Source organism: Elaeis guineensis, chromosome 13 (assembly GCF_000442705.2).
Source record: "Elaeis guineensis isolate ETL-2024a chromosome 13, EG11, whole genome shotgun sequence".
NCBI lineage: Eukaryota > Viridiplantae > Streptophyta > Magnoliopsida > Arecales > Arecaceae > Elaeis > Elaeis guineensis.
This window is the reverse complement of record NC_026005.2, coordinates 11045480-11056505: the sequence shown is the minus strand read 5'-3', so window position 1 is coordinate 11056505 and position 11026 is coordinate 11045480. Positions and strand designations below refer to the sequence as shown.

Below are 11026 nucleotides of genomic sequence, written 5' to 3'. Positions count from 1 at the left end.
GCGCCCTTGAAAAGAAAGCTCTGTCTAGGCCTCTGCAGGGCTCATCCAACCAGACAGCACAGTAGAGTTTCCTTTGTCAAGGGAGAGAGAGATGGACGGCCATTAAGATGGTCTGAGATGTAGAGAGAGAGAGGAGAAATATTTACATCTCACACATGTGGTGAGATGACATCCACACGTGGGGCAGAGGGAGCGGGGGTTGTTAAAGATGTGAAAGCGTGACAGCTGGGCCAGTCAGGGAGTGGTCATGAAAACCTGATAGCAAGAAGAGTTGCGTGGGTTTCTGTTAGAACGCTTTGTTCCTTCTAGTTTTGTTTGCCCTCCCACCCCCGAGCCCCTCTTATTATCTTTTAAACTCTCCTCTTCTGCTCTCTCTTTCCTTCTCCCTTCTCTTCTGCTCCTGCTTGTCTCTCTTCATGGCCTTGCAACAGTGTGGTGGAAGTGAAGGCATGGATACCAGGTGGGGCTTTAGGAACTACTCTTCCTCTCCTTCCTCTTCCAAGGGGGTGTTTGCTGACATAAGTTCCCTCTCCATCAACCCAACCACCTCAGCCGGGAATCATCCTTGCACCAAGAGCTCTGAGAAGACCTCTTGGACTTTCCCTTTTCCGCAGAAAAGCGAGGTGGGGCACAAGTGTTCCGATGGCAGTGATGGCTCTGGAGAGAAGGAGCCTAGTGCCATTGGAGAGGAAAGCCCGGATGGAGAGAACACCACCAATGAGGGCTCACTGGGTGGGAAGGAGACTGTTGACTGTGGTCAATCAAAGCTCTGCGCCAGAGGCCATTGGAGGCCTGCAGAGGATTCCAAGCTCAGAGAGCTTGTAGCTATCTATGGTCCTCAGAACTGGAACCTCATAGCAGAGAAGCTGGAAGGTAGATCAGGTAAAAAGAAAACAAGTTACCCTTGTTTTTTTGGTTTTCATTATAATATTACTCTGCTGGCTTAAAGTCCCAAGCATTGGGACTTCCTTCATTGATTTCAGTTTACTGGATAATATATTACTATTTGGTCTGTGGGGTTTAAGGGAAGAGTTGTAGGCTGAGGTGGTTCAACCAGCTGGACCCCAGGATCAACAGAAGGGCTTTTAGTGAGGAGGAGGAGGAGAAGCTAATGGCTGCTCACAGATTGTATGGGAACAAATGGGCCATGATTGCAAGGCTTTTCCCAGGGAGGACTGACAATGCTGTCAAAAACCACTGGCATGTGATCATGGCTAGGAAGTATAGGGAGCAGTCCAATGCATATAGGAGGAGGAAGCTGAGCCAAGCTGTCCAAAGGAGACTGGAGGAAGCTGCAACAACAACAACTACTACTACTACAGCGGCAGTCTGTGGGTTTGGTCGCTGTCCTTCTTCTTCCTTCACATTTCCTGCTGCCATCGATGGCTCCATTGGCTCACATCACATGACACTCGGAGTAGGGGATTCCCTCTCAAGTCACGATGGCTTTTATATCCAGCAAACACCCTTTGATTTCTTTTCTGGTTTGTCCCTGCTGCCACGTTTTCTTCTTCGTCTTCTATGATTACTACTACTGTTACTGCTGCATATGGATCACTTGGTTCTAGTACCATGTTGCATCGGTTCCATTAAATTTTATACAATTTCTCACCTGTGGCTGTGGCTGTGGCTGTGGCGTTGTTTCCACCGTACTTAAAGCCCTTTACTTTTCCTCTCTTCTTTCCAAACCGCCAGCTTTAAAGATCTTGGCAACTAGTTTGGTACATATTCCCCACTTCCATAAACCAGCTCCCACTAAAGCTTGCTTGAAAAGAGAAGTGGAGATCAAAACTAGATCACGCCAGGACTTCAAGCAGGGCAAGCTTCTACAGAAGCTAGCTGCACTTCAGTGTCCACAACACCCGGAAATTACCTTCCTATATAAATGGCAGGCCAACATGTGTAGAAATTTACAATAAAATGAAACAGGAAGGGCAAAAAAGAACAAGAACAAACTCTCCATATCCAGGGTAGAACTGGTCCCAACTTTCCATCAAAATCCAAACAAATTTGAAGAATTTAATTGTTCGACTATGTGAAGGTCAATAAGTATTGTCTTTTCCCTTTTCCTTTCTGACTTCGTTGTGTGTTTGGTGTGGGTGCAGGTAGCAGGGGTCATGACAATGCCAATTTCAATAGCAACAGCTCCTGGGATTGGCCAAGGGATGATTCTTTCATGGGGTTTTACCATCATCCTCCATTTATGTTTGCAATGCAGCAGCCAAGCCATGCATCCCACTATTCAGATTCCACAGCCTCAGCTGCATCCCGGGTTTCAGCTCTTGAATCGTCGTCGTCCGATGAGAACAAAGAGGGCAGCCACTTCGAAGCCACCGTGTCGCCAACTTTCATAGATTTCCTTGGAGTAGGAGCCACATGAAGGGACAGAAAGACCAAGCCCAAGAAGAAGAGGGTTAGTTTTTCTAGAGGTGGTGCATAGTGCTTAGAAGTTTAGGAACCCGTAAGCCATGATGGGTAAATGAGAGCATTGCAGTTGAGGTGGGTGGCAAAAAAGTAACGTAAGAAATATTCTCTTACCTCAAGTTCTATGTAACTTTGACACCTGGTCCACTTTTCTTGAGACCGAACCTTTTTATAGATGAAAATAATTAGTCAAGTAGATTGCATCGTCACCCTTCTGCATTTTTCTTTCTCTCACCCAGTACCAGTAGGAAGGACAAACTCACGGAGCTTATAAGATACATAGAGCACAATGTAAGGTGTCTCACATGCGATGTTTCTTCTGACATGGCATTGTAACCATTCTCCTTTTGATCAGACTTTTATGTTCTCTTCATAATTTGATTAAAAAAATTCGCTAAACAAAACTGTAGGGTGTGCTTATTGTCGACTACAGAGTTCTTCATGTTTTGCAATTATCTGCAAATTTGTCAACTATAACCAGGAAAACAATCGTAAATGATTAGAGTGAAGAGGTTTTCTATTTTTCCTCAAAGGCTTCTTGGAAATGGTAGAAGAGTAACCTATGCCCAGGAACACTACCTCTGCACGTTTGAGCACAAAATTTCCTACTGGGAAGAGAGGTACAACAACAGAAAAAGAAAATCTCGTTATTATGTGTTTGAGAAAAGGAAAAGACTTCACTGCCCTTGCACAAGTTTGCGATAATAGTTGATACTAGTTTATGAACGATTAAATAATAGAACTTTCCACAATGTATCACTTGAGAGATGGATGATGATACATCTGAAATGCTCCCTCCATCATGATGCTCGTGATCCAATAACAACCTCGCACATATCCATATTGAGGAGCATTAACATGATCACTGAATAGCTGTCACCTATACCGAAGGAATTTCAGAATCTTTCACTCACTAGGTAATTTTCACTCGCTAGATAATAAAACGACTGGCCATCTTCTCCCACAGATCTCATTTGAATATTTTTAAACTGCAGACCTTTCGGAGATGGATTTTATATAAACTGAACCTATTTTTCCCATGTAACTCCGAGCAATCCTAATTCCATCAAAACATATTCTCTCGTTTCATATAGCATCTGACACTTCAATTTGAACTCCATCCCATTTTATACTCGACTTTCGATCATCATTAAATTTTTTTTTAAGAACTCAGATCTCTACTATTTGCTTTCGTGGAGAACTAACTTAAGTATCGAAGGGTTCACCGTCGGAAAATCCTTTAACGTGAGGATTTTCTTGTGTTTAGTAGTTTTGCAAGACTCGATCCATAAGATCGATCAAGAATTCAACACCGGTGCACGCATCTCCCTAAAGTTCTGAAAATCACCACATCATCTTTTTCTTTGACTCTAGCTCAATAGTCTAAGACAGGTCATCCTCTCAGCGGCAATAGATAATATTTAGTGATATTGAAAAATGATGAGGAAAAAAGCTGGATAGATACATTTGTTTGATGAATATCAACATCGATATGGATGCTCATTGAATACTACAGTCTATTTTTCTAAGTGGATATAGATATGAATTAAATGTTAATATTATGTTTCATAAAGTGCTATTTTCAAATCCAATTATGTCCGATTCTTCCAATTTTCATTTATTACTTTTAAACTAAACAATGAATGATTGGATGAAAAATAACATACAAAATTAACTGCATCTGCCTAATTGTACAACTATGTTTGGTTAAATGACTGATTTCTAATTGTTTAAGATAAAGCTTACTAACTTGAATATATTACTGTTTGAAAATAAAATTGAAAATATATTGATGCTATCATATGTTGCTATTTGGGTTTTTAGACTGTTTAGATTTTACAAGTGTGTGTGGGTCGGAGACAGATACGGATGCTGCTTGGACACTGCCCTACATATCTATACTTGTGTTATTTTTCTTTGATAGATACAAATAATGGTCAGTCATTGCTAACATTGGTCTATTATACAATTTTGATGGTTTGATACGACTAGCCATATGAAACAGTTATATGATATATCAACATCTACTTTTATCTTTTTGGGCATCTTTGTGGATAATTATGGTTGGCATTGCATCTAAGTCACTGTTTGGAGTCATGCAAGTGGAGTCGCATAGAGCTCAAGTTATGAATATAAGGTGGTATGCTTTCTTGGACATTTGCAACTCAGCTTGCTCAGTAAGTTGGGTTGCCCGTTGGGCTGCAATTCAAGGCTATCTTATGGTTAGTCAAATTATAATAAAAATGACCATAAGATGGGCTACAAATGATCAGTAGCTATTTTTTTTTTTTGGAAAAAAAAAAGATTTTTCTTTCCTTTTTCTCTCCTCCACTTCATCTTTTTCTTCTCCTCCTTCACCACTGCCCACCTCTTTACCCCTACTCTATGATGCGGTGCCTTTGCCCCATCGTCTCCTTCACCTTCTCCGTGCATCTCAAAGCCTGCATTGTTGCCTTGCCTGCTCTCTTCATGGGCACTTATAACCACATCCAGGCTCTTGTTGCCAGTGACTTTGAGGCCAACCTCTTCATCTTGAATACCTTGTCTCCATGTACGTTTAGTGCTTTGTCCCATAGCATCTACTTGCAAGGTGTTTGATGAAATATCTATTAACATGGTCCAATTTTCTATATATTTTCTTCCCAGTATAGAAATGAACTTTCATATAAGTTAGCTACCGCAATTTAAGTTACAATGCAGTTTAAGTTGTAGGTAATTTCAACTGTAAGACTCCAGAAAGCCTTTGAGTGATGTTTGGCTAAACAACTCTCTTAATGCGAAGTGAAGGTGAGAATTTATGTGGCCACAAAACAGTCTCTTCGTGGAGTGAAGGTGAGAACAGTGTTTCAAGCATGGGGCAGTGGGAGCATCCAATCAGGCTTCGGCCTTCATGGACCTGCAGCAGATCTCAGACTTCGCATAGATACAGATTCTTTCCTCCCCTTTCAGCAGCAAATTGACATGCATTAATGGCCAAGGTGTGCAACTGTTATTGCTGCTCACCAGCAAGGGAATCATGGCACGTTGTGTCATGCTTTCCCCCCTCCTTCCCTTATAGGCATGGAAGCCCCGCAACTTTTGTTCTGCACCCAATGAATGGTCAGGGCCTAGGATCTTATGCGTGTATTCTGGGCTCGCACATGACACACTCCCTCCCCTCACACAACATCATCATGAGATGATGTATACCTACCCACCAGGCCCAGTTCATGAGATAGTTTGTCAGACCATGTTCCTGCCTGACCCCAGTTCATGCTTCATTGCCATCGTTCACTTTCCTGATGGTCTTCTTTCCTGTCATTCCTCTCTTGCTTCCCTAGTAACGAGGCCTTTTTTTTGTAAATAAAAACCAACCTTGTTGATATAAATTGATGACCAATGCCTTCCTACCATGGAACTGCTTTTGGATGATGATGGAGTGATTATGGAAGAGCATGCATCGAAGATATATCCATGCATCTAATGTCCTGGATCAATCGCATTGTTGTAATTATGCTGGTTTTGATGGCGCCGTGCAGCAAAGAAAACCATTGAACGGCATAGACCATCATAAACTTTGCTCGTAATCACAACTATCAACCCCTGTCTGAAGTCTTGTATTTTGATTTTTCCCCCCCCCCCAAAAAGGTATTTGGATCCTTGTTGGACTAAACAAGAACGGCATGGTGATTGGTGAAGAGTATGACTTGGAAGAAGTCGGCATCCTAGAAAGATGGGATATCGTCCGTAACAAATTGTATTCTTTTGTAAAATTAATTTTTTAAAAATAATACTCTTTACCTAATCCACATATTTTACATATCCTATTTTAAATTCTTTCTTCTTCTTTTACTAATTTTTTTAGCATGTAATGTGCATGTCTGTTATTATTATCTTCATAAATTCAAAATGATATATCAAAAAAATATTTATATTATTAAATTAAATTTTAATATTGGAGGTAAAATCTATGGTATTTTAAAAAATAAATTCTCTAATACTACTCTAAATGAACTTGATTCATTGAGCAGAAGAAAAAAAACCAACTCAATCTATAAATTTATTTAAGACTTGCTTGGATTTTTTGTAGAATTGGACCGAAAATCTAACAAGAATCGGATTTGGCTCATCCAACATGATCTTGTAAATTATATGCACAAATTATATCTAGTATTATAGGATATAAGGCTTGGCCTAGCTTGTATCAGTTGGACGTCTTTCAATCCATTCTTGTATGATAGAAAGAGGATCCAACGATTTTTTTTTTTTTTTTGTCCTTATGGAATTTGGACCGGTCCTCTTTGAAAAGATTCATATGAATACTATGAATTTGAGTCTCGCCTGGCATGGATCCTTATAAATTATTGCACAGGATGATCCAAATAGATCCTAAGTGTTTATACCGATGACGTAGATTTCAGTCTTGCTTTCACTTGATTACTATCGGATTTAAAACAGGGGAAGAAAATATAAGGGATTTTATGGGGAAATCCCAACAGATCCGGAGAGATCTGGCAGGATGGATGGACAGAGGCAATGATCACAGAAAGCATGAGAAGGGGAAGGAAAAGCGTCGAACAGCCTCCGAAAAACAAAAATCTTGTAAGATTTTTTTCCCTTCTCGTAAGATACGGGCTACGTGTGGGGTGGAATGGTCCGGTTGTTCGCGGTCCGGATTACTCCCCGAGGCCCTAAAAAGCAAGAGCAAAACTAAAGACACCGAGGACCAGATAACCTTGCTTTGACCCATCCAATCATAACGGCTTGCAAAATCCACAGCAAATGGAGGTCCTCCCCTGGACTGACCTCCATCTTACATCTAGTCCCAAATTAAATCCCTTGATACTACTCTTCCTTGGCTTAATTGCATCTAGATTCGAGACATCCAGTTCTTATTGTCAGTTCTGTTCACAACTTCCTCCCGCAGCTTTCACAACCTGGTAGAAGGAAGAGAAACCAACTCTGTTAGGTTGTCAGCATCAATCATTTACGTTTTGACTTTCCTCTGAATGTAATAAATAATAAAATATTAGAGTAATGGATGAGATGAGTACATGCAGAGAGAGAGAGAGAGAGAGAGAGCGTCTATGACTTAAAGATGAATGCGTTCAACAGTGTCTGTATTGATGGTTTATCAGAATCTTGTGACATTTCAAAGCTGCTGAAGCTGCAAAGATGACAGCTCTTGATGGCATGCCCCAAGTTTTCGGTACAAGGCCTGACAAAACTGTAGTTTCTGAAACCACCGAGCTGTCGGTCCATTTCTACGGTGCATTGCTGTCACGCCCCGAATCCAACATCCGGATCGGATACGTGATGGCCGCACACTCCTTAGAGTAAACCCTAAAGAATATGCAAGGCCAAATAAATCATTATAATCTTATCAACCATAATATTTAATTTCAACAGTAATTCATAAAACTTGCATAATAACAATTAACATTCCTTCAATTCTCTGATCAGATACTATGACACTCTATTTATCCTTCTGCTCACCCGTAAATCCAAGCCATAGCCAATCTAAGTCATCCTGCAACTCTGAGAAAAAAAAAGAAAGATGAAGGGGTGTGAGCTTTACAGCCCAGTAAGAATTCCCATATCACACTGATATAGTAATATAGTCTGAAAATAAGGATAAGCAATAAAATATAAAATCTCATGTTCAATGTCCAGAATAATGCAAACATTCATAAATTTTCTGTCTTGTCAAAATAGATGCATCATCATATGTTAACCGGTGAAACACTTTTGTTCAACAATTGTTTCATATCTTATCTTTCATTTCTACTTTCATAATCATATGATTTTAACATTTTCTTTCTGGCTCTGGACTATCCAAGTCTATACCTCAGTCATCATCCGGATCGAATCCACTTTAAAAAGTCTTTCAAGACTGTCCCAGGATGAGCTCCTGGCCGGCTGTCCCACGTACCAAAGCCCGTGAGAGGCTGTCCCAGGCATAAGCTCCTGGTGGGCTGTCCCAGGTATGAGCTCCTGGCCGGCTGATCCACCTGTAAGCCAGTGGGGGCTGTCCCAGGCATAAGCTCCTGGCGGGCTGTCCCAGGCATAAGCTCCTGGCCGGCTGTTCCACATGACAAGGCTAGTCCATACCATATATCTCTTTCTTTTCATTTAATTATTATGTGTTGATTTCATTAATCAATTCTGTCTTGCATTATGATCAATTCAGATATGTCATATCCATATAATCATGCCATCAATCTCTGATACATATATATTGACATAACATACTCATGCTCAAAATCAAATAACAGTATCTCAGATATAATAAATTCATCGATCTCAAATCCGATAACGCAAAACCAATAATGCAAGACCAACAGTAAAATAGCATATATAATAGTGATCATGTACAGGGATTCTTACCTTTACCGGTGACTGATCCAAACACAGAAGTCAATGTTCTTCTTTGATTTATGAATTTCTCTAACAAGATATTCCACTCGATATCATATGCAGACAATCATCTCTTCATAACCCTGATCAATATAAAAATCACATATATGGAGAAAATTATCGATAATCGATCTGATAACACAAATCTAGGATCTCTCTTAGGATTAACCAAAATTAGGATTTACCTAAGTATCTGGATCCTCCACTGATCCATAAGACTTCTAGAGAGAGAAAATCCATGAAGAGAGAGAAAATTTTAGAGAGAGAAGTAGAGAGAGAAAGTGGAGAGAGAAATCTTCATATCCTTCCGATGAGGCACTCATGATCGAGATCATCAGAGGTCCTATCAGGGTGACTCAATATGAATCAAGTGTTACAAATTTTGAATAGGATCGAACTGGGATCAGATCTACCGCACGAATTTCGGAGCAACCTCAGATCATCTTATTTTCATCTTCAAGTTTATTCTAGGGTTCATAATGCAATCAGAGAAGAAGAAAAGATCCCAGAGAGACAAAATCCGTAAAGAGAGAGAAAAGTCTAGAGAGAGAATCTAGAGAGAGAAAATATAGAGAGAGAAGGTAGAGAGAGGAGAGAGAAAAGAGAGAGAAAGAAGAGAGAAAGGAGAGAGAGGAAAATTCTCTCTCTTCTTCTTCTTATTTTATTTTATTTTATTTTATTTTTTTATTCTTTTTTTTTCCTTTTTCTATTCTTTTTTTTTTCTTTTTCCTTTTTCTTTTCTTTTTCTTTTTCCTTTTTCTTTTCTTTTTCTTTTCTTCTTCTTCTTCCTTTCTTCTTTTCTTCCCGCGGCCACCATTGGCTGAAACAGGGGAGGACCGTGAGGTCCCCCCCGGTGGCTCGGGCTCCGGCAGCTTGGCCGGAGATCCGACAACAGCGGCGATGGGGTTCGGCCGGCGGCGAAGAGGAGGACGGCGGCAAAAACAAAGAAAAAAAATCAGAAAACAGGGGATCCGTCCCCTTTCTTCGTGATTTCCGGCCATTGGCCGATCGCCGGCGGTCGAAATTTTCAGGGAAGGAAGAGAGGGAGATGGGGGTTCGGTCTCGGGAATGGGACGCCGCAACCGGCGGCGCCGGTGGCCGGAAAAGAGAGGGAAGAGTTCGGCCGAAACAGAGCAAAAACAGGGTCATTTTATTCATGAATTTTCCGGCGATCCTGACGGCCGACGAGGGTGCACGAAGCCGTAGAAAAGATGGGAAGGAAGAGAGGAAAGAGGAGAAGGGCTTACCTCCGACTCCGATGAGGTCTCCGACGAGTATTTGAGATGAACACGATGAGGACATCCGCGGCTTCAACGAAAAAATTCGAGAAAAATAAAAGAAAAATCCGGTGCTCGTCGTGACCAACCTTAGAGGGAAGGAGAGGGGGGTTTTATAGGATGTAGGGGAGGTCGAATCCGCCTCGGATTCAACCTCTCCACCGGTGATTTGGGTGGAAGAAGACTCCCAGCGGGAGTCTTCTTCATCATTTTTTTTTTTTTTTTTTTTTGTAATGTTTTGGGCTTTTTGGGCTGATTTGGGCCGGGGTGTTACATTCTCCCCCCTTCAAATAATTTCGTCCTCGAAATTAAGTTATGTTGTTTGAGATATATTCTAAAGTATACATTCTTCATGTCATTCTCAAGCTTACAATAATGTCTTTTATTTCTCATGATTTTGTTATAACAAAAATTATTTGAAATCTCAAACTCATCCTTTCTTATTGATTTCTCAACTTTTTGAAGAACTGTAACATTTTGGACTTGTATTAATATACCACCATTATTTGTCTAATACATTTCACTCGAAATTCATAATTATCTCATACTACCCCTGATAAATAAAGATCAAACATCGAGCACTCTTTACAATCATCGATTTCTTTCTTCACTTGATTTTTTTCAACAAATTTTTATATATAGACTCTCATCTTAAGAAAAATCTCAATCTTCTATATCAGTTCGAGTAACAATATTAAATTTAAAAAAAATATGAGATCTATGTTAGGACATTCTAAATTTGAACTAATATCAGAACTATCAAGCTATTAATAAACTTGAGATATCTAAAATTTCTTGGCATTATCTACAATGAAGCAACCTACTAACAAAATTTATCCGACTATGATCAGAACAAAAAAATTATTCTTTATTAGCAACTAATGTATTCCATAATATCTTCAGAATCAAAGAATTAATATTTCTAATCA

General features: G+C 40.1%; 1 protein-coding gene across 1 annotated transcript; it reads left to right on the top strand.

Moving 5' to 3' along the window:
- Window positions 1–244: 244 nt before the first annotated feature.
- Window positions 245–2682, top strand: LOC105056616 (uncharacterized). Its single transcript, XM_010938874.4, has 3 exons — window positions 245–882; window positions 1026–1484; window positions 2106–2682. The coding sequence occupies exons 1-3, from the start codon at window positions 417–419 to the stop codon at window positions 2378–2380; spliced, it is 1200 nt and encodes a 399-aa protein (XP_010937176.1). The 5' UTR covers window positions 245–416; the 3' UTR covers window positions 2381–2682.
- The last annotated feature ends 8344 nt before the right edge of the window (window positions 2683–11026 follow it).